This window comes from Rattus norvegicus, chromosome 10 (assembly GCF_036323735.1).
Source record: "Rattus norvegicus strain BN/NHsdMcwi chromosome 10, GRCr8, whole genome shotgun sequence".
In the NCBI taxonomy this organism is placed as follows: Eukaryota; Metazoa; Chordata; class Mammalia; order Rodentia; family Muridae; genus Rattus; species Rattus norvegicus.
In genome coordinates, this window is record NC_086028.1 from 60,058,383 (window position 1) to 60,082,095 (window position 23,713).

At 38.1% G+C, this 23,713-nt stretch overlaps 1 protein-coding gene across 9 annotated transcripts in view; it reads right to left on the reverse strand.

Annotated features, from left to right (window-relative positions):
* The window catches only part of Pafah1b1 (platelet-activating factor acetylhydrolase 1b, regulatory subunit 1), a 58,819-nt gene that overhangs the window by 26,942 nt on the left and 8,164 nt on the right, over positions 1–23,713 (reverse strand). For 2 of the 9 annotated variants that reach the window (XM_063269967.1, XM_063269966.1), the window contains exons 2-4: positions 19,839–19,993; positions 16,575–16,652; positions 5,954–6,162 (exon numbers count right to left, since the gene is read on the reverse strand). In XM_063269967.1, the coding sequence (XP_063126037.1) occupies positions 5,954–5,985 (32 nt within the window). In that variant the 5' untranslated portion in view covers positions 5,986–6,162; positions 16,575–16,652; positions 19,839–19,993. Of the gene's footprint in view, positions 1–5,953; positions 6,163–16,574; positions 16,653–19,597; positions 19,650–19,838; positions 19,994–23,713 lie in introns of those variants that run through there. The other 7 variants (XM_063269964.1, XM_063269968.1, XM_063269963.1 and 4 more) reach the window with 4 other exon arrangements.

The following is a 23,713-nucleotide window of genomic DNA, read 5'->3' on the forward strand; positions in this document are numbered from 1 at the left end:
TGGGGGGCTGGGGATTTAGCTCAGTGGTAGAGCGCTTACCTAGGAAGCGCAAGGCCCTGGGTTCGGTCCCCAGCTCCGAAAAAAAGAACCAAAAAAAAAAAAAAAACTTTGGGAGAGATATGGGATTTTTCTCCACATCATTTAATTTCATTATAAAATGAAAACTACTACTTAAGACATTCAAAACGTTTTGTTAAAACACATTTAAAGCACATTCATTAATAAAATGTTTTAGATTGAATTATATTTAATTTTAAAGATGACTGAGAAGAACAAATTGTAGAGAAGGCCTTCAAACATTAAAAAAAAAAAGATATAGTGGCATCTACCTATAATCCAGCACTCAAACAGTTGAAGGCCAGCCTGGGATGCACAGCAATAAAGAAAGGACTACATGGTAACTACTGGACATGTGGTAACTGAAGGAATAAAGCTTCATGGATGTGAAAAGCAAAGCTGTAAAAACGCGGTTTTGAGAAACACATCTGGTGGTCAGGACGCCTATGACAAACCTGTGACCTTTCTAAGAGATTCATCTGACGTCAGGATGCCCAGTGATATGATAAAGTTTTAGTGATCAAGATACTGAGACAATTCTGACTAAGCTAATTAAGACAAAACAATAACAACTGTTCTCAGAAAGACCCCCTACCCTTCTCTGTGGTAAATTCCGAGAACAACTGCAAGATGTCATCCTGACCCTGCCTGACCACCCAATTCATCTCCTCTCTAAGAGACCTGCCAACTTAGCCCTTTCCCAGTGATTCACCAAAGCCAGGTGTAGGGCTGGATGAGGAAAGTGACTAATTAAGCCAAGAACAGCCCCTTGAGCAGGCCAGCCAATACCTGACCAGATCCTTTGTCCTGTGCACCACCAATGAGAACAGGTCAGCTAACCCTGTTGCTGAAGTCTGCCCTCTGTAACGAATAAAAGTTGTGTACTTTGGGGTTTGGGGTTGCCTCTCCCTCCGTGGATGAGCAACCCCACATACGTGGATTAAAAACCTTATACCCTCATGCTATTGCAGCGGTCACTTTGTCAATCTATGCTCTGGGTGGCACTCTCGAGGTAAGGCCACAATGGGGTCTTACAACGTAAGAACAGAGGTAAAACAGATCTTTTCTTCTATACAAGCCACAAGCACCAACCCCAGGTGGCTTCAAAATTATAAAAAATGTACAGTAAAATGATAAAAATTGTACAGTAAGGCACTTTTTAAAAAAGATGTATTTATTTTATGTCTGAGTGCTCTGTCTGCGTGTACATCTGCAAGCCAGAAGAGGGCATCAGATCACATTATAGGTGGTTGTGAGCCACCATGTGGTTGTTGGAAATTGAACTCAGAGCAGTCAGTGCTCTTAATCACTGAGCTACCTCTCTAGCCAATAAGGCACTTCTGAAGAATGATGCTTAAGGAGACATAGAGTATAGCTTTCACCCAGATGCTGCCACAGTGACCAGATACACACACACACACACACACACACACACACACACACAACATACACAGACATAACACCCATGCACATAAAATATAAATAACCAAAAATACAGACACAAACATCAAAATCTAAGCAGACCTCCGATAATACAAAAGCACATATACAGAGGGCTAATTCACTATAACGTTACTTTTAATGGTCCAAAAATGGATGACTGGTTAGAAAAAAAACAAAAAACTCTAAGCTATATATACAGTGGAATATTACATGCTCTCTTTTCATACATATGTACACATATACACACAACCATAATACATACATACATGCAGGGAAGATGAGAGCTCTTTGAACTGATATGAAGTAGTGCTAGAACATGTTAAGTCAAAAAAAGGGAAGTCCACAGAAGGGGCTGAGGAGGTGCTGAGTGGTGTAAGTATACACTGTTCCTTCAGAAGACCAGAGCCCACGCTGAAAGGCTATCAGTTGCCTCTAATAACCCCACCTCTGAGGAAATCCAGGATCTCTGGCCTCTATGGGCACTTGTACTGACATTCATATCCCAGAGATACACATGCATATATGTAATTAAAACTTTTTTTAATAGCACTTATGAGTCAAGTCTAATAGATTATGTTGAAAGGCTAAGATTCAAGGAGTACAAATTGAGTACAAGGACAGTCTGAGAAAATGAGTAAGACTGTCTTAAAAAGAAAAAGAAATGTAAAAAGATGTAGTCCAATGGTTGAGTGCTTATTCAGCAGCCCTATGTTTGTATCCAGCACCTACCCTCAACCAATCAACAAAACAAAACAAAACAAAACAAAACAAAACAAAACCAAAGGAGCTGGAGAAGACAGCACAACAGTTAAGAACATCAATTAGTCTTGCAAAGGAACCCAATTCCAAGTTCAGCACCCACTGGCAGCTCACAACCATCTGCATTCCCACCTTCAGGGAATCTAAGACCCATTGAGCATGAGCCATACACACACATGCAGGCACACACATAAAATTTTAAAATTAAGGCAAAAAAATCCAAACCACAGGCATATGAAATATGTTTAATAAAAGAAGGAGCACGAAAATATACTAATTTCTGGTATTTTTATAAAATGAAAATGAAATGAAAATGAAAATGATTTCTACACACACTGAGGATATAGCTGGGTAAAGAAGATTCTGAACAGATATGTTTGTAGTTGTTTGGTTTTCTGAGAAAGTTTTACCATATACCCCTAGACTAGACTAGAACTCAGAAGTCCAGCCTGCCGGTCTCCCTCATGCTAGAAGAAAGGTGTTCACGTAGCACCTGGTTGTGAAACAAAGTCTTGTGTAGCCCAAGTTGACCTTGAACTTGCTACGTAACCAAGATGACCTTGAATTTCCTCATTTTTCCTTTATGCCCATTTGAGGCTTTCTATGATCTTGGGCTCCATATCATGGCTTCATGCACACTAAGCAAGCACTCTACAGAGCTGCTTCCCCAGCCAAAGGACATTTTTATGTTTATCTGTACGTGTACATTTTTTAAAACTGTGTTTTATTATTTATGTCTATGCACAACTTTGCACAGACATACTATGTGTGAGCGTGTGTGTTTGTCTGTATAACTGATATCTATGAATTAAAGGGCAGCCTGATGATCTACATAGTCCAGGCAAGGCAAAACTACAAATAATAGGATACAGAACAAGATACCTAAAACCCATAAAATTACAGTATAATTATAATATATAAACAGAATTCTATTTTAGAAAAATAATCCTCACAGAAAGGAAAACCAATAATAATACAATCAAATAACTTACAAATGTATTTTATGCCAGGGTGGATAAGGGGAGAAATTAGAATAGGTTATGAATTCTTTTCGGGGGGAGGGGGGTGCTGGAAAGATGGCTCAGTGGTTAAAAGCACTGACTGCTCTTCCAGAGGTCCTGAGTTCAAATTTGAGCAACCACATGGTGGCTCACAACCATCTATAATGGGATCTGATGCCCTCTTCTGGTGTGTCTGAAGATAGGTACAATAAATAAGTAAATCTTAAAAAAATGAGTCTAGGGGTTGGGGATTTAGCTCAGTGGTAGAGCGCTTGCCTAGGAAGCGCAAGGCCCTGGGTTCGGTCCCCAGCTCCGAAAAAAAGAACCAAAAAAAAAAAAAAAAGTCAATGTTACTATTCAGAACTACAGTTAGCATGACAGAAGATTTAACTAGGACATAGAAAAATAAGAAAGGGGGTTGGGGATTTAGCTCAGTGGTAGAGCTCTTGCCTAGCAAACGCAAGGCCCTGGGTTCGGTCCCCAGCTCCAAAAAAAAAAAAAAAAAAAAAAAAAAGAAAGAAAGAAAGAAAGAAAGAACCACATATATATAAGGATGAAATTATAAGAATCATGACATCCTGATTTCTAAAAGACGTTTATGTGTACATATACCTATCAGTGTTTTGTTGTTTTATTTTTGTCTTTAATGTATGAGTGTTGCATGTATATGTATGCCTGCATGCCAATAGCAAGATCAGATCCCATTACAGATAGTTGTGAGCTATCATCACGTATGTGCTAGGAATTCAACTCAGGACCTCTGGAAGAGGTGCTTGCTCTTAACCGCTGAGCCATCTCTCCAGCCTCTATCAGTGGTTTTAAACTGGGGCATTGGCAATATCGAAAGACTTTTTTGTTCTGGCATATAATAGGCAGCAGATAGATACGCTGTCCACTGTCTATCTCAATCACACATACCAAAAAATTTTTGTTTTTGTTTTCCAAGACAGGGTTTCTCTGTTTAACATTACTAGATGTCCTAGAACTCAACTCACTTCATGGACCATAGATCAGGCTGGTCTCAAACTCAGAGATCCACCTGCCTCTGCCTCCCAAGTGCTGGGATTAAAGTTGTGTATGCTTCTGATGTTAGAGGCCTTGGATCCCCTGGAACTGGAATTATAGACAGTTGTAAGCCACTGCACTTGGATCCTAGGAACCCAGGTCCTTTGCAAAAATAGTACACACTCTCCACACTCTTAAACCACTGAGTCAACCTTCTACCCCTTTTTCTTTTCTTTTTTAAAAGATTTATCTATTATAAGTACACTGTAGCTGTCTTCAGGTACACCAGAAGAGGGCACCAAATCTCATTGTAGATGGTTGTGAGCCACCATGTGGTTGGCTGGGATTTGAACTCAGGACCTCTAGAAGAGTAGTCAGTGCTCTTAACTACTGAGACATCTCTCCAGTCCTTTCTTTTTTTTTTTTTTTTTTTTTTGGTTCTTTTTTTTTCGGAGCTGGGGACCGAATCCAGGGCCTTGCGCTTCCTAGGCAAGCGCTCTGCCACTGAGCCAAATCCCCAACCCCTTTCTTGTTTAATAATAGACTGTTCCTTGGTTTGACTTTTTCTATTCTTTCTTCTTGATTTGTGTATGTAGGACATATTTTTAAGAACATGCATATATTTCTTGTTACTTATTGACAGTTTCCCCCTTATTGACATGTCCAATGATGATTCTTTGCTTAAACCATTCTTTACTGATAAAAGATAGACACTATGGCAAAGTAAAAGTTTACTTTTTATAACATCCTATATTAAAACAAACTAGGTTTAATCCTAGATTAAAACAAACAAGCTAGGGAGATAGCTCAGCAGGTAAACCACTTGCCGTTCCAGTATTAGGACCTGAGTTCAGATCCGCCACACTTACATAAAGAGCTAGATTTGGTGGCACCTGCCTATATGCCCAGTGCTCAAGATTCCCAACCTTGCCAAATTGCTCAGTAATAGTAATAGATACTATCTCAAAAAATAAAACTGCAGAGTAACATTGGCTTCCACATGCACATAAGTATGCACCCCCACACACACATGCATACATATACATGTACACACCATACAATCACATAAAATTAAGTAATTACTCTTTTGTTCTGCTTTTTTGAGATAGTGTAGCTCTGGATTTCTGGAACTCACTATGTAGACCAGGTTAACCTCAAACTCAACGACCCACCTATTTCTGCTTCCTGAATGCTATAATTAAAGATCTATATGAATCACACCTGGTACAACTGACTTTTCTTTTAATTAGAAGAGCTACTTATGCAGCCCTGACCTGCCTTGGAGTATAATATATCTAAGAGATTTTAAAAATCTTTTTAAAAAAGGATAAAAAAGGATAAAAAAGGATAAAACTTACCAACTAATCATTCATTTGCTTTAAACTCAAACATGACAAATAATTCCTTGCTAAAAGAAGGTCCAAATTTGAAGCCAAGGCAGTGTCAACACTAATATAATAGACACTGGTAAAAATACTTTAAACTTGGGACTTCCCAAGACAGCATTTTAATACTTTCACTCCCACCCTAGTTCTTCCCCCATCACCTTCCCTTTTGTGACATGGTCTCAGGTAGCCCAGGGTTGGCAGAATATGAATGACTCTGTCTTTACCACCCTATGGACAGTAAATCATGCCTAGATTATTATTATAAGAGGTGTCTAAATAGCAGAAAACAGAGAAACTTACAGTTCATCTCGTTGTCTCTGGGACAGCACCATTTTGGCTGTAATGTCAAGCTTATTTGATATAGTGGTATGTCCCTCCAGAAAAATCAAAAGTTGTGATCCCTGGATTTGAATTAAATATGCCACTATGTGGCTTCCACAGAAGGAAATATGATTCTTTTTTCAAGTGAATCCAATCAGCAACCAGTCAACAAGTAAGGTTCATTCCACCTGAAAAGAAAGAGAAAGGAAAATAAATACAATTATTCTCCTCACTTAAAATTTTATTAGTTCTTGCAATGTGATTATAATGCTAGTGTGCAAATTAGATGATATATTCAACCTACAGTTAAAAAAAATTAGTCGGGTTGGGGATTTAGCTCAGTGGTAGAGCGCTTGCCTAGCAATCGCAAGGCCCTGGGTTCGATCCCCAGCTCCGAAAAATAGAAAAAAAAGGGAAAAAAAATTAGTCAATGCCAAAATAATTCCCTATCTCAAAGAAAAAAAAAATACAAAACATAAACTGCTATGTAGATAGGCATCCTCCTGCTCCCATAAGTGTGTTTCAACCTAGGTAGTATCCCCAAGCCCAGCCACACTTTATGCAGTTAAAATTACCTTCAACGATCTAAAGATGCAAAACAGTACTTTTGTTGTTTTTTTTTTAAAAGATTTATGTATTTGAGTATATTGATGCTGTTTTCAGACACACCAGAAGAGGGCATTGGATCCTGTTAAATATGGTTGTGAGCCACCATCTAGTTGCTGGGAATTGAACTCTGGACCTTTGGAAGAGCTGTCAGTGCTCTCAACCACTGAGCCATCTCTCCAGCCCCTTGTTGCTGTTTTTGAGATGAGGTCTAATGAGTAGCCCTGGCTGCCTAAGACTCTCAGCAATCCTCCTGCATCAGCTTCTAATGATAATTTACAGACATGCACCACCACATCCAGAAACACAGCAATAATTTTAAATTTAACATATTTACCTGTTTAATTTTTATTATTACTATACAGCTGCTTTAGAAAACTCCAATTCTGCTTAAGAGATAGATGTTTATTTTACTTTTGGAGTCAGGGTAGGGTAAAAAAGAATCACAGGCATGCTTTTCAGAACAATGAATAACCTACAGGAAATCTGCAGTGATGAGATAGCTAGCTCAGTGGAAAAGGCACGCTGCTGCAAAACCCAACAACCTAAATCCCTGGGAGCCACATGGTAGAGACAATCAATTGCTGCAAGTTTTCCGATCTTCAGAGGTGAGTACACACAAGTACTCAATCAATCAATTTAATTGAAAAATAAGATTAGATCTGAGGTTTAGCAGTTAAACTGCTTAGCTTAGGCAAGGTTCTGAATTCAATAGCTAGAATGGGAGAGAGGGAGAAAAGTGAAGTATGTATAGCACGTGTATGTGCTCAAGTGAGTATATGAGTTAAGTATGCCGTGTCTATTTGAGTAACAGTCTAAGTATGGAGTATGTGTGTAAGAGACAGGGTATGTTAAGCACATAGCGCATATATTTGAGTGAGTATATAAGTGAGTATGAAGTACCTATATGTGTGAGTATAAAAGAATGTATGTTATAGGGCTGGAGAGATGGCTCAGTGGTTAAGAGCACTGACTGTTCTTCCAGAGGTCATGAGTTCAATTCCCAGCAACCACATGGTGGCTCACAACCATCTGTAACTGGATCTGATGCCCTCTTCTGGTGTGTCAAAGACAGTAGGGTTATATACATGAAATAAATAAATCTTTAAGAAAAAAAAAGAATGTATGTTGTGATTAACTACAAGTGAGGCTGAGAAAAAGCAATTAAGGAAGTAAAAGTAAATCGTAGACACCAAAATAGTTGGCTGCATTCAGCACCGAGTTCACTAATAACCTTGTTGAGAATGGCTCTGGTCAGATGTTAGAAAAATGGCTTAATATGACACAAACAATATTAATTATTAAACAACAACAACAAAACAGTAAACAGGTATTTTGTTAGAGCCCAAGCTGGCCTGGAATTCAAGGCAATCTTCCACCTCAGTCTACCAGGTACTGGATTACAGGAATGAATCACCATGCCTGGCTAGAAAACAATGTTTAAATGAACAAGAAAGAATAGAGATGATACCATAAACATTTTACAGGTGGGATTGGAGAGATGGTTCAGTGGTTAAGAGTACTAATTGCGGGCTGGAGAGATGGCTCAGAGGTTAAGAGCTCCAACTGCTCTTCCAGAGGTCCTGAGTTCAAATCCCAGCAACCACATGGTGGCTCACAACCATCTATAATGGGATCTGATGCCCTCTTCTGGTGTGTCTGAAGACAGTGACAGTGTACTCATACATAAAATAAATAAATAAATCTTAAAAAAAAAAAAAAGAATACTAATTGCTCTTCCAGAGGACAGGACAACAACCACATGGTGACTCATAACCATCTCTAATCTGATCTGATGCCCTCTACTGGTGTGTGTGAAGACAAGTGTACTCATATGCATAAAATAAATCTTTTAAAAAAAAATTTAGAGGCAAATACAAGCACTTGTTTTCCTCTGCCAGATAAGATGTTTAAACACTGATGGGGGGAAAATCCCAAAGAATCAACAACAACAAAAAATTATAAAGAATTTTTTGTTTGTTTGAGACAGGGTTTTCCTATATAGTCCTGGCTGTCCTGGAACTCACTCTGTAGACCAGGCTGACCTCACAGAGATGTGCCTGCCTCTGCCTCCCAACTGCCAAGATTAAAGGTGTGCACCATCACTACCTGGCTAGTTATAAAGAATCTTAATAACAATACAAGCAAAATACTCCCAGCTTTTATTGTAGATACTCTAAACCAACACTACTATAAAAATAGACAGGATGTGCAATTATACCTATGTATTTTATATTAGTGTAGTGAAAAAACACTGAAATATTATTATAAAATCAATCTGATCGGGGGCTGGAGAGATGGCTCAGCAGTTAAGAGCACTGACTACTCTTCCAGAGGTCCTGAGTTCAATTCCCAGCAACCACATGGTGGCTCACAACCATCTGTAAAGAGATCCGATGCCTCTTCTGGTGTGTCTGAAGACAGCTATGGTGTACTTATATATAATAAATGAATAAATCTTTAAAAAAAATCAATCTGATCAAGTCTTTGACTCTAATCAATTTGCAGTAAGTAGAGGGCAGAGGACACAAATAGCCTTAGAAAGCAAATTACTTAGTTTCTTCAAGGAAAGAGAGATAGAAAAAGGAACCTGAGGATTCAAAGATAAGTTGGCTCAAACCTCCAATCACAGTATTCAGGAGGTCAAGACAAAAATATCTTCACTAGTTCAAGTTAAATACTGGCTAAATTGTGAGTTTCAAGGACAGTCTGGGTTGTCCCAAAAATAAATCAAAAAAAGATAAGAAACATTCAGCAGCTGCAATTTATGAACCGTGTTTAGATCTAGATCCAAACTATAAAATAAAGCAATGAGCAGACACTTGGAAAAATCCGAATACTGATTAGAAAACTGATTATTAAAAATTATAAAATTCACTATATATTCTCTTAGTTTTATCTAGTTAGATATTTTCCATATAAAGTTTTTTTTAAAGTAGAAGTTAGAACTATAGATGTGGCTCTATGGCAGACAAATTAACACACACACATGTATTAAGTTCTTACCACCACAAACCAATACATCAGAGGTATAATAAAGAAAGGGAATGAGATTTGGATGCAATAAAAATGGTTAGACATGACCAAGCTTTAGAATATAATTCCAAAACACAGAACTCATTAATAATGTACTCCAGTCAGAGTATAGATGTATTCCTAAATATGCCACTTTATCCAGTCACCTTCACACATAATTGGAACAGAGGTAGCACAGTTGACAAAGTCCTTTCCTGGGGCATGAAACCTTTGGTTCCATCCCCAACATTGCATAAAGTGATACAAACCTCCAATTCTATCACTGGATAGGCAAAAGCAAGAGGATGTTCAAGGTCATTCGTAGCAAAGGTAAGTTCAGGGCCTACCGAAGATACAAGACACCCTTTTTCAAACAAAATACCACCACCACCACCCCCCAAAAAAAATCCAACTTTTTTTTGTAGAAAGGAAAGAAGGATATGTGCCCAATACCACCTGCCACATTATTATTATTATTATTATTATTATTATTATTATTATATTATTTTGCTTTGGTTTTCGAGAGAGAAGGTTTCTCTGTGTATCCCTGGCTGTCCTCTTCTGCCTCCCAAGTGTTGGGATTAAAGGCATGTGCACCACTGCACAGCTGGCACATTATTACTTAAACAAATCAAAATATTCTAAGAATATTGAGGGATATAATAAAGCAATAGCTTAAAGATATACATCTAATTATAGATTTCTGTTCTAAAATGAATGCAACATAGAATTCTGAATGTAAAACAAGGTACAACTCAGGAATGGCTCGATGATCGTCACATAAAATGTTTTAAAACTGGGCTTAAAGAGATGACACAACAGTCAGAACACTGGCTGTTTTTCCAGAGGATCCCATTTTAATTCTTAGCACCCACATGACAGCTTATAACTTTCTCTGTAATTCCATCTCCAAGGGATCCCATACCCTTACACAAACATACATGCAGGCAAAATATACTAATGCACATAAAATAAAAATAAATCATTTAAAAATTATTTTTAAGGTTTAAAATTTTAATCAGGGCTGGAGAGATGGCTCAGCAGTTAAGAGCACCCAACTGCTCTTCCAGAGGTCATGAGTTCAATTCCCAGCAACCACATGGTGGCTCACAACCATCTGTAAAGAGATCTGATGCCCTCTTCTGGTGTATCTGAAGACAGCTACAGTGTACTTATATATAATAAATAAAATAAATCTTTAAAAAAAAATTTTAATCAAATCAGGAAATTGTTTTTCTCTATGTGCCTCTGCTAAAACAAGGTCTCACTAAGTAGCTCCCAAATGTAGATCAAGCTGTCCTTGAACTCACAAAGTTCTGCCTGCCTCCCTTGGCTTCCCAAATGCTGGGATCAAAGATTTGAGCCATCATACCCAGTTCATTTTTACTTTAACATGCTACAAATTAGGTAAAATTTACCAAATAACTTTAAGAAAATATGGGTCAAGGACATGTCAGGAAAGAAAGCATGTAATATTTCAGAAACCAGTCAGATGTGATGGTACCCCCTTTAATCCCAGCAAGTCGAGGCAGGCAAATTTCTGAGTTTATAGTCATCCTGGTCTATATAGAGTTCCAGGACAGCTAGGGTACATGGAAAAGATCGTCTCAACAAAACAAAAAAACAAACAAAAAGAATTCAGGAACCAGGGGCAGGGGAATAAAATGGTTTGCTAAGTGAGAATACTTGCCTCCAAACCTAATAATCTACGTTTAATCCTTGGACTACCACACAGAAAGAGAATGCCCTTCTACATTGTCTTCTGACATATACACAATTTTAAAATAAATGCCAAGACTGTTAAAAGAATTCACATTTTTAATGAGTTACGCCTTTAGCCATCTTTTAGTAATTTTTTTATTTGGTTGTTTTTTTGAGACAGGGTTTCTCTGTGTAGCCTTGGCTGTCATGGAACTCACTCTATAAACCTGAGTGATAAGATTAAAAGTATGTGCCAACACAGCCAGGCTCTTTTAGTAATTTTTTTTCTATTTTTTTTATTGAATTTTTTTAAATTTACATTTCAAATGTTATCCCTTCCCAGTTTCCCATCCATAAATCCACTCGCTATCCCACCCTCCCTCCTCCTTCTTCTATAAGGGTGTTCCCCGACCCATCCACCCACTCCTTCCCGCCTCTCTACCCTGCCATTCCCCTACACTAGGGGATCCAGCCTTGGCCAGACCAAGGGCTTCTCCTCCCATTGGTGCCCAACAAAGCCATTCTCTGCTACATCTGCAGGTAGAGCAATAGGTCTGTACTCTGTGGATGTGATTTAGTCCCTGGGAGCTCTGGTTGGTTGGTATTGTTGTTCTTATGGGGTTGCAAACCCCTTCAGTTCTTTCAATCCTTTCTCTAATTCCTTCAATGGGGACCCCGTTCTCAATTCAATGGTTGGCTACAGGCATTTGCCTCTGTATTTATCATGCTCTGGCAGAAGCCTCTCAGGAGACAGCTATATCAGGCTCCTGTCAGCATGCACTTCTTAGCAGCAGCCATACTGTCTGGCTTTGGTGGCTGTATGTATATGGGCTAGATCCCCAAGTGGGGCAGGCTCTGAATGTCCATGCCTTCAGTCTCTCCTCCAAACTTTGTCTCCATATCTCCTCCTATGAATATTTTTGTTCCCCCTTTTAAGTACTGAAGCATCTGAACTTTGGTCGTCCTTCTTCTTGAGCTTCATATGGTGAATATTAGCCCAAAACCTCAGATTACCCAAGATACTATCTACAGACCACATGAAGCTCTTTTAGTAATTTTTATCTACTGTCAACCAACCTTAACCTATCTTTGTTACTACCTGTTAATAGCAGATCTTAGTGAATCATAGAGCTTCTAAACTAAAATGTTGACTTTTGATTTAAAGCTTTCAATTTTCTAACATTTAAAAAATATAAGGATGTGCCCAGCTTAGTGGTGCAAACCTTTCTTTAATTCTATCACTCAAAGGCAGAGGTAGGCAGATCTGGGTTCATAGTTAGCCAACAAAGTGTTCCGGAAATGCTGGAGCTACACAGAGAAACCCTCTCCCAAAAGAAAACAAACAAACAAAAAACAAAAACAAAAAAAGAATGAAAAGTCTAAGTTCTCATCTTAGTTACACACAGCGCTAAGACTAAAGCATAGTTCATTTAAAATGTAAATTCTTTCAACAATCTTGACACTTCTGTGTATGCATGCATGTGCATGTGTGTGTCCAGTCAACTTTGGGTAGCTTCTCTATTGCATGTACTGATCTTAGTTTTTTGAAATAGAGTCTATTTACTCATCCTGAAATTCACTGTGTCAGGTAGCTGGACTCTGAGGCTTCAAAAGCTTCCTGTTATTTCTAGTGTGCCCTCTCAGGATCAACAAGTGAGCTCTCAGCTGTCCTGATGCCATGCCTGTACTGTCATAATGGACTCTAATCCTTTGAAGCCATAAATCCAATCAGACACTTTTTTTATAAGTTGCCTTGCTCATGGTGTTTTAGCACAGCAACAGGAAAGTTAAACAGTGGGTGTTGGGAAACTAAATTCAGATCCTCATGCTTGCACAACAATTTACCCTATCTTCTTAGATCTGTTTTCTATAGTTACAAGAAACCCCTATTCAGTTAGTACTTAAAGCATTCATGTAACACTTGAAAATATGTTTTGGGCTAGAGAGATGGCTCAGTGGTTAAGAGCACTGACTGCTCTTCCAGAGGTCCTGAGTTCAATTCCTAGCAACCACATGGTGGCTCACAACCATCTATAATGAGATCTAATGCCCTCTTCTGGTGTGTCTGAAGACAGCTACAGTGTACTTACATATAATAAAGCTCTTTTAGTAATTTTTATTTACTGTCAACCAACCTTAACCTATCTTTGTTATATGGGCCGAATATGTAAAAAAAATAAATAAATGTAATTTATTATATTACATATGATAAATAAGTAAAAAAAATAATGTTTTACATATTTTTCATTAACTCTTTGACCAAAGATTATGACTAGGTGTGATAGAGATCAGACCTAAAATTCCAGCAGGAGAATATAAGAATTTTAGGCCAGCCTAGACTCCCCCGCCCCCAACTAAGAATCACTTCTACCATTCTCATATGTAGTAACTCCCAAATTAAAGCAAAGAGCTGAAAGTAGAAAGGCTATAGATTCGATTATCAAAGTAGGTTTTGGGCTTTAGATCAGACAAACTTATGTACAAAATTTTAAGTCCAAACTAGACATCCACTGCTTTCTGCTATTATCACTTAGTGTAATCTTTCACTAAAAAACATACATTTTCTTATACTCCCTGTGATAGTTAATTTTGTATGTCAGCTTGGCTAAGTAAGCCATAGTACTCAAATATTTGGCCACACATTAATGTAGATATAACTGTAGAGATATTTTAGATAGCATTACCATTCAAATCAATACACCCTTAAAAAAAGTCAGCATGGGGCTGGAGAGATGGCTCAGCAGTTAAGAGCACCGACTGCTCTTCCAGAGGTCCTGAGTTCAATCCCCAGCAACCACATGGTGGCTCACAACCATCTGTAATGGGATCCAATGCCCTCTTCTGGTGTGTCTGTACTTATATGTAATAAATGAATAAATAAATCTTTAAAAAAAAAAAAAAGTCAGCATGCCCAAGTAGGCCAATTACTCTTTATAATATGGTTGGGCCTTAGGCTAACAGTTGCAGGCCTATGAGAAAAGACTTCCCCTATCCTTCACACCAGAGCAGCAATTCTTCCCTTTGTAGTCTGTCAACCTTCACTTTCAATTTCTTAAAATCAAGTAGGTGAATCTCTTTTCATGCAAATCCTACCAGTTATAGTTATATATTCCTTTGTTTATAGGGGTTTAAACTATCCTTAAAGTGTATGTGATAGCTGGACATGGTGGCTCATGCCTTAGGGAAGCAGAGGCAAGCAGATCTGTGTGACTTTGAAGCCAGCATAGGCTAGTAAGCTCCACAACAGGCAGAGCTACAAAGTGAGCCACTGTCTTAACAACAAAAAAGGATACTAGAATAAATCCTAGTTTCTTTATAGTCCTGGAACTTGATCTATAGAACAGTCTGGCTTCAAACTCAGAGATCTGCCTGCCTCAGCCTACCAAGCACTGCAATTAAAGGCATGCCACCCAGCCAAAGAACTGTAGTCTTAAAAAGGTTTACTGTTGGGGCTGGGGATTTAGCTCAGTGGTAGAGCGCTTACCTAGGAAGCGCAAGGCCCTGGGTTCGGTCCCCAGCTCCGAAAAAAAAAGGTTTACTGTTTTCTCTTTAAAAGGCTACTAATAGTTTACTGGGGAGTTTAGTTCTATTCCCTTGGTATCTCTATGAAAACTAATATCCCTTTGAGGGACAGCAAAAGTAAAAAACTTTAGCCAGGTACTCTGGCACATACATACCCTTTGGAAGCACATTTAGGTAGGTATCTATGAGCTTAAGGCCAGCCTGATCTACAAAGCAAGTTCCAAGCCAGCCAAGGCTACATAGTAACACTTTATCTTCCCCACCACCTACACACACACACACACACACACACACACACACACTGTAAGGCTGGAGTGGTGGCTTAGTGGTTAAAAACACTGGCTGCTCTTCTAGAAGATGCAGGTTCGAATCCTTGCACCTACAAGGTGGCTCACAACAAGCACCTGTAACTCCAGTCCAATACCCTTAGTCCTCCACAGGTACTAACTGCATGCAACATACAGACTTGCATGGAAACAAAATGTCCATACATACATTTTTTTTTTTTAAGAAAACTGTTTCTACCCTACAACAAACAAGAAAGCAGTGTTCTTTTTCAACAAAGCCTATTCATAGCTTCCAAATGTAGAAAGGGTATTCCCCTTTTTAACTTCATAAGCCATTTTTGACCCATGAAAGTTTTAAAGAAACTAAGAATTAGGACTATATTATAGACAGCTCTAACATTTAAAAATCTCGATGAATGCCTAAAAACGGAGAAAGGAATTATTAAAAAAAAAAAAAGACAAATACTTATTTTAAGTATTATTTTTAGTCACATTTTTTTTCTTTTAAATTTACTTTAGTGTTAGTCTATACTCAAGTAATTGCAAATACAAAGAAAGGCTCTGCACTGCAAAGTTCATGTACAGGCATAGAATACGCTTGGCACATTGTTTTAAACACTCTGGAATATGAAGAAGTGCTATTTTCTAATAAAGTTTCCTAGTAATATACTTAGAAGATACTCTATTCTACTAAATCTACTACTTTTCAAGTTTTTAAAATGTTATGTTGGGGGCTGGGGATTTAGCTCAGTGGTAGAGCGCTTACCTAGGAAGCGCAAGGCCCTGGGTTCGGTCCCCAGCTCCGAAAAGAAGAACCAAAAAAAAAAAAAAAAAAAAAAAAAGTTATGTTTATCAATGTTTTCTCTAAATGTTTGTGTGCATATCGTATGTGTCTGGGGCCAGAGGAGGTCAGAAGAGGATGTCAAACACCCTGGGATCAGGGTAGGACAGTTGTGAGCCAATGTGTAGCTTCTGGAAATCGAACCTGAGTCCTATGAGCAAATAATGCTCTTAAAAGCTGAGCCAACTCTCCAGCCCTAAATCCACTATTTCTTGACTTTACTGAAATTCTATGATGGCAAAATATTACTACATAACATGAAAACTACTACACTAATTATACTCTTACACTGTAGCATAACTTTTAACTTAGGAGTCTATTACTCCATTAACTGAAAGCTGTCATGGAAGAACACATAAAATAAATAAAGTAATAAATGTAAATAAAAGCAATAATTCCTTAGACTAGAAAGCACTACAGAGAAAAAATAATTAGCTAAAGTTAACTAGTTAAATACAAACTAGAACTGTTGATCAGAATCACCTAAGGAACTCTGAAAATAAGCTAGTCTAGTCCTCATTATCAAAAATTTAGAAGCAAATAAATTTTAATTTTATTCAATAGATAAAACTTAATCCATATGACTTTGATGCACACCCCTAATAAAGAGCCAGACAGTAATACACACCTTTAATCCCAGCACTCAGGAGTACAGAAGCAGGTGGATCTCTGAGTTTGAAGCCATCCTGGTATACAGAGAAGCCATCTTGAAAAACAAACAAAAAATGGTGGAGGAACCTATAATCCTAGTATTCCAGAAGCCAAGTTCAAGGCCAACCTTGACTATAGCGACTTATATAGTAAGAACCAAACTCCACCACCCCAAAAACAAATTAACAGAAAGCAGTACAAAGGCTAGCTTGTATTAAAAGATCAAAAGCAAAATTACAAAGAAAAAAATTTGAGAACTATCAGTGTCAGAAAACCTTATATGTGGGACTGGAGTATGGCTCAGTGTAGAATGCTTGCCTAATGTATATAAGGCTGTGAGTTTGATCCTCAGCAGCATAAATTAATACACACCCAGCTTCTAGTTTTTTGTTTGACCCACATGAAAAAGAACAGACTCAGCAAGTTGTCCTCTGACCTCCATGTATGTGTTATAGTGTGTGTGCATGCACATTCCTCCCCCCATATACACATAACAAACAAAACAAATATGACAGTGGGTTTTTTTAAAGAATATCATCAGAGTGATGCTGTGCAAAACTCCAAATTTTTATTTGCAAGTTCAATTTAATACTAGTGAATATTTAATTAGTATTAGCAAAACTTTCAGCAGCTAGCATAAACAGCAAATCCTGAGTTTTATTCACTTTTACATGCTTTTATAAGAAAAAGTTAAGCAAACTCCTGTGATTTCCTAGTACTTTGTATATACACACATCAGACTTCTCATACTGCACTGTAATTAATTATATACTGTGATATCTCAACAATACTCTTCCAAAGCAGGAACTCTTGACGTTTATCTCTAAAATAAATTCACAGTAATTAGCCCACAAATAGGCATCTTTTGTTTCCTAATTATCTTACGAATCATAGTAAAACTAAGACCAAATTTTAATGTGCTCCCAGAAAGCAAAGATATATAAGTCACTTTAGTCTCTCTTCTCTTTTAAAAGGCCAAGCAAATTCTAAAATCTAGTCAGTTAGATTCATCACAGTTCAGGTACTTGGGCTTGGGCTGGATGTAAATTTGTTTTGTTTTGTTTTCTTTTCTTTTTCTTTTTTTTCTTTTGGAGCTGGGGACCGAACCCAGCGCTCTACCACTGAGCTAAATCCCCAACCCCTGTTTTGTTTTTTTGAGACAGGGTTTCTGTGTAGCCCTGGAACCCACTTTGTAGACCAAGCTAGACTCAAACTCAAAGTTCCACTTGCCTCTGCATCCCTCCACACTCCCCCATGCTGAATCTAGGCTTGGGTTACCACCCCCAACTGACCTTTTTTTCTTTTTTTCTTTTTCTTTTTTTCAGAGCTGGGGACCGAACCCAGGGCCTTGCACTCTTGCGCTCGCTAGGCAAGAGCTCTACCGCTGAGCTAAATCCCCAACCCCCCTTTTTTTCTTTTAAAAGACTGATATTAGCATGTATCAGAGCAATACATTGTAAAAATCCTACAAAAGAAAAAAAATTGGCGAGCTGCCTCAACATTAAACAACTTTTTATTACCTTTAGCGTTCACATTACTGCTGTTCTGGGTTCTGCTTACATTTTCAAGAGACACTAAGACAAACTCTACTAGAATTGTCTATAATTATGATTTTTAAAGTTAAACCCAAATTGGATATTGATGGTGAATGTCTGTTAGCTCAGAATCAAAGGTGGAAAGCAGAGTCATCCTTAGCTACAGAGCAAGTTTGAGGCCAGCCTAAGATATATAAGACCCTGCCTTTAAAACAAACACACACACACACATTATATGGATATTGAGGATCCAAACTCCAGTTGTTATGGTTATGCCACAATCACTTTACCCACTGAAATATGTCTCTAGTCCTGAGATGGTTTTCTCTAGGGTATTATATTGGTCCTACAGGCAGATCCCGCTTCTACTAGACAGCAACTGCTCAGAAGTTATAAAAGCGGTATTCCTCAACTGATTTCTAACTATTATCCACACTAATGTTTGTCTCCTTTTGTACAAATAACTTAGAAGTAGGGCTAGCAAGATGGCTCTGCAGGTAAAGGTACTCACCATCAAGCCTAATGATCTGCATTCCAACCATCCCACACAGTGGAAGGGGAAATCCCAACTCCTGAAAACTACTCTGACCTCTCCACACATGAGCTATGCACACATGCAAATGTACATGCAAAAAACACACAATATAAAGAAAAAAAAGTTGAGACAGTCTCTGCCCTTAAGAAAATTACAAAATACTCTCTAGGCTCTCTTGCCTTCTTGCTCCCACTGTCCTCCCTTCTCCCCTCTCTCCACGTGCTCACGGCTGGCCTCTCCTCCTCTGCCTTTCTGTCTCTACTACCCTCAACTCCCCTCCCCATACCCTGTATAACTCTATTCTATACTTAAAAAAAAAAAACTATGGGGTTGGGGATTTGGCTCAGTGGTAGAGCGCTTGCCTAGCAAGCCCAAGGCCCTGGGTTCGGTCCCCAGCTGGGGGGGGGGGGGGGGGGCGGCGCAGGGGGAGGCTTACAAAATAACTGAAGATGTGAGCTAACCGGATTTATTCATTATGCATGATAGGCTTTATACTGTAATATAAATAAGGATTAATAAAATACGATATATTAAAGGAACACACAATACAGTTGAAAGCTAGAAGGCTAGGGATGGTAAGGCGGGGTAAAAGCACTAATGAAACTGTTGTTCTAACCAAGTCAGCATTATAAAATAAAAGATTTCAAAAAGAGATGGAATTGGCTGCCAATTTTTTGAGGCAGGTTTTGGGAAAAAAATAATGTGGAAAAATATTCAAGTACAGATTTTGAGTAGTTAGGAAATTCAGTATTACAATAAAAGCATACTTTACCCTATTCACAGCAGCACTCTAAAGAGTACAATGTTAGAAATCATCTATTTCTGAAGAGTATCTAGAAAATACTCTACTATGAAATACTCTACATAAGAAAATATATGGCATAACATTCATGTAAAGTCTAAAAATCTCTACAAAGTATTATTACTCACTTTGTTTACTGATATGCACTTAATATAAAAACCCCAGGACCAGGACAAGAGCTGGCTCTGCAAGAGAAAGCGGCTCATAACCATCATGACCAGCCCTAATCCCAGGACCCTCAGGAGAACAAACAACTTCTAGAAGGAAGTTTTTCTGTAAATTTTACATACACACTTTTTGCTTTGGCTGGTTTTTTGTTTGTTTGTTTGTTTGTTTGTTTTAAAGGCACGTGTGATAGGTAGCACATACCTTTAATCCCAGCACTCAGGAGCCAGAAACAAGCAGATTTTTGAGTTTGAGCCAACCTGGTCTACAAATAAGATTTCCAGGCCAGGGATGCTTATATAGTGAGATCCTGTCTCAAACAAACAAAAAAGGACTGCATACAAATAAGAGGCAGGCAGCTAGGAAGAAACAAGACAGGATTGTTTAGAATAGGTATGAAAGAAAGATATATAAAATTGCAATTGTAATATTTTATTCTTTTAAAGCTTTGATTGTAGTAGTTACATGGACATTTGGTTATATAATTTTTTCAGTGCGTGTATATAACGTATTACATAATAAAAATAAATGATGCAAGAGATAGTGCAGATTAAAAACACAACCCATTCTACCAGAGGACCCAAAGTTGGTTCTCAGCAACCACACCATATAGCTCCCAGCCACCTGTCTTTCAGTTCCAGAGGGCTGGACACCTACTTCTGGCCTCCATGGGCACCTGCATTCACATATATAAATCCAAACACAGACACATAATCAAAAAATGAAACTTAGATAAGCACTGTAGTATAGCATTCAGGAGGCCGAGGCAAGTAAATGTCTAATTTCAAGGCCAGCCTGATCTACAGGTTTACATGTGAGTTCCAGGACATCCAGAACTATGTAGAAAGACCCTGCTTCAAAACAAACAAACAAAAAAAAAAAAAAAAAAACCCCAAACCAAAAAAAAAGGTAAATAAAAATGAAACTTCAAATTTTAAGAATACTTGTGACTATGCATAGGTCCCCTCATAGGCAGATTAAGTTAGTCCCACATTTTTTGTTGCTTATTTTGGATTGGTTTATAAAATAAAGTCCTGTGTTGCCCAGACTGGCCTTGACCTTGTTTGTGATAACCTCACCTCCTCAAGAAACTAAGATTACAGACAGCACCATTTCTGACCAGTACTATACTTCTGATATCTTGCTGAATAGAATTTTGGAGTCAAACAACAAAAGTTTAAGTATCATTGTACTGGCTGGTTTTCTGTGACAACTTGACACAAGCTGGAGTTATCACAGAAAAAGGAGTCTCCCTTGAGGAAATGCCTTCATGGGGCTGTAAAACACTTTCTCAATGAGAAAGGAATGCCATCCCTAGGTTCTATAAGATAGCAAAGGTGAGCAAGTCAAGGGAAGCAATCTAGTAAGCAGCACCCCTCCATGGCCTGTGCATCAGCTCCTGCCTCCCAAGTTCCTGCCTGTGTGAGTTCCTGACTTCCTTTGGTAGTGAACATCAATGTGGAAATGTAAGCTGAATAAACCCTTTCCTCTCCAAATTGCTTCTTGGTCATGATGTTTTGTGCAGAAATACAAACCCTGACTAAGACAATCACTTTGGTGCCTAGAGGTCAGTAGCAGTTCTGTACAGCCTAGAATTCCAGTCACCAGGAAAAATAGAATCAATCTGATCTTTTTGAATCAGATTAGTCATTCACAAACTGGGGAGAGATGGCTCAGTAGTTAAAAGCACTCCCTAGTCTTCAAAGAACCTGATTGATTCCCAGCAACCAACTCCAGTTCCAGAACTCCAATACCCTTTTCTGGACTCCTCTAATAACAGACACAAACGTGGTACACAGATACAAATTAAGGCAAAACACCCACACACATAAAATAAAATTTAAAAACAAAATGAAAGCTGGGGAGAAAGGATTTAAGAATTAAGATTTAAGAAAATTTGTCTAGTAGCCTTATTTACTATCCTATACAACTCTGCTTATTCGATAAATCGTTTCTCAATTCTACTTTCTCACTCAAACTATCATCTATACTTTTCCCTTCCCACTGCACTTAGTATTCACAATTCTACTTAAATCTTTCTCCAGTCAACAATCTTCATTATCATTATATTTCAAACAGTAATCATTCTTTCCTGAAAAACTGTGACCTCCACACTGCAAATAAAATATGTAATACACAATTGATCAGAATATTTGCCTTTGCTTGAACTTGTTCAGTAACTTCTAGATTACCTACTAGCTATACAGAAGATACAAATTATATCAGTTTAGTTCATATAATTTTCCATCCTCATATCCCACGATCTCTTCTCCCAAACTCTCCCAGCATACATGTAAGGAGTTTCCATGCTTTTGTAGCAATATGCTGTTGTTCTACTAAGATGATCTTCCCCAGTGTCTGCTCAATTACTTAAAGAGTCATTTCAAAATTCATCTTTCAAACAACTGCCTATAACTCCAATTGAAGGATCCTACCTCTTTTTGACTTTTGGGGGCTCTTTAACACATATGGTATAAAAAACAAATACTCAAGTTTCTAATTAGTCAAAATACTTTTTAGCTGTTAACTGAAGTACTTAAATCTTACTTGGGGCCAACTATAATGGTATATACTGAAATTCTAATCTTAGAAGGCTGAGGCAAAAGGATTACTTTAGTGAAGAAATTGTGGTGTAGACCACATTATAGGATGCATGATTTTAATCCCAAGATTCAGGAGGCTGATGTATCTCTCCAGGTTCCAGGCCAGGCAAAGATACACAGTGAGACCCTGTCTCAACGCACACTCCCAATAAAACCACAAGATCCTGCTTCAAAAAAATAAAAAAGCAAACAAACCTGTAAAAAAAATTATATTAGTAACTATATATGGTTAAACTGTATAGTTTAAAATTCTCTTATTTATTTTTTAAAAAAATGGGGGACTACAGAGATAGACTGGGTTTGATTCCTAGCTCCTACATGGTGACTCAAAACCATCTCTGATTAAAGTTCCAGGGATCCTCTTCTGGCTTCTGTGGGTACCAGGAATGTATATGATACACATTACAAGCATGCTGGAAAACAGTCATATACATAAAATAAAAATCTAAAAAGAAAAAAAATAAAGAATATTACCGGGTATGGTAGGATACACCTATAATCCTAACAAACTCCAAGAGGTTATTAAGTTAAGACAATGAGTTTAAAGCAAGCCTGGGCTACATAAAAAGACAAAAACAAAATCAAGAGTCCTGGGCCAGTAAAATGGTTCAGTGAGAACTCTCGCCACCAACCTCTCACTTCCACTCCCACACACTAAGTAAACAAATAAATGTGGGTTTTGTTTTATCTTGTTTGTTGGTTGTTTTTTCTAGACAGTGTTTCTCTGTGTGATTGCCCTGGCTGTCCTGGAACTCTTTGTAGACTAGGCTGGCTTCCAACTCAAGAGATCCACCTGCCTCTGCTTTCCAAGTACTGGGATTAAAGGCTACATGACCACACCCAGCTGAGTCCCTGTCTTTAAAAAAAAAAAAAAAAAAAAAAGATTGACTTGTGCATAAAAAAATTTGGGCAGGGGTTGGGGATTTGGCTCAGTGGTAGAGCGCTTGCCTAGGAAGCGCAAGGTCCTGGGTTCAATCCCCATCCCCCCCCCCGGGGGGGGGGGGAATTGGGCATGGTGACATTCAACTTTAATCCTAACACTCAGGAGACAAAGGAAGGACAATCTTCATGAGCTCATGACCAGCTAGGTATACATAACAAGGCCCTACTTCCAAAAACTAAATTAAAGAGAATTAAAAAAAAAAAGATAAGCTAGAGCTACTGTTACAAGAATAGAGAACTTTTTCTAGAATATTATGCCCAAGGCTCCAGGTTCAATTCCCAGCATCACAAAAAAACAAAAACAAATGAAAAAAACCAAGGGTGCGTCCACGGGGTGGGGGTGGGGAGCTTTAAAAAAATAAAAACAATGGGGCTGGGGATTTAGCTCAGTGGTAGAGAGCTTACCTAGGAAGCGCAAGGCCCTGGGTTCGGTCCCCAGCTCCGAAAAAAAGAACCAAAAAAAATAAAAAAATAAAAAATAAAAAAAAATAAAAAATAAAAACAAAAACATAGCCATCTGTCATAAATCATAAA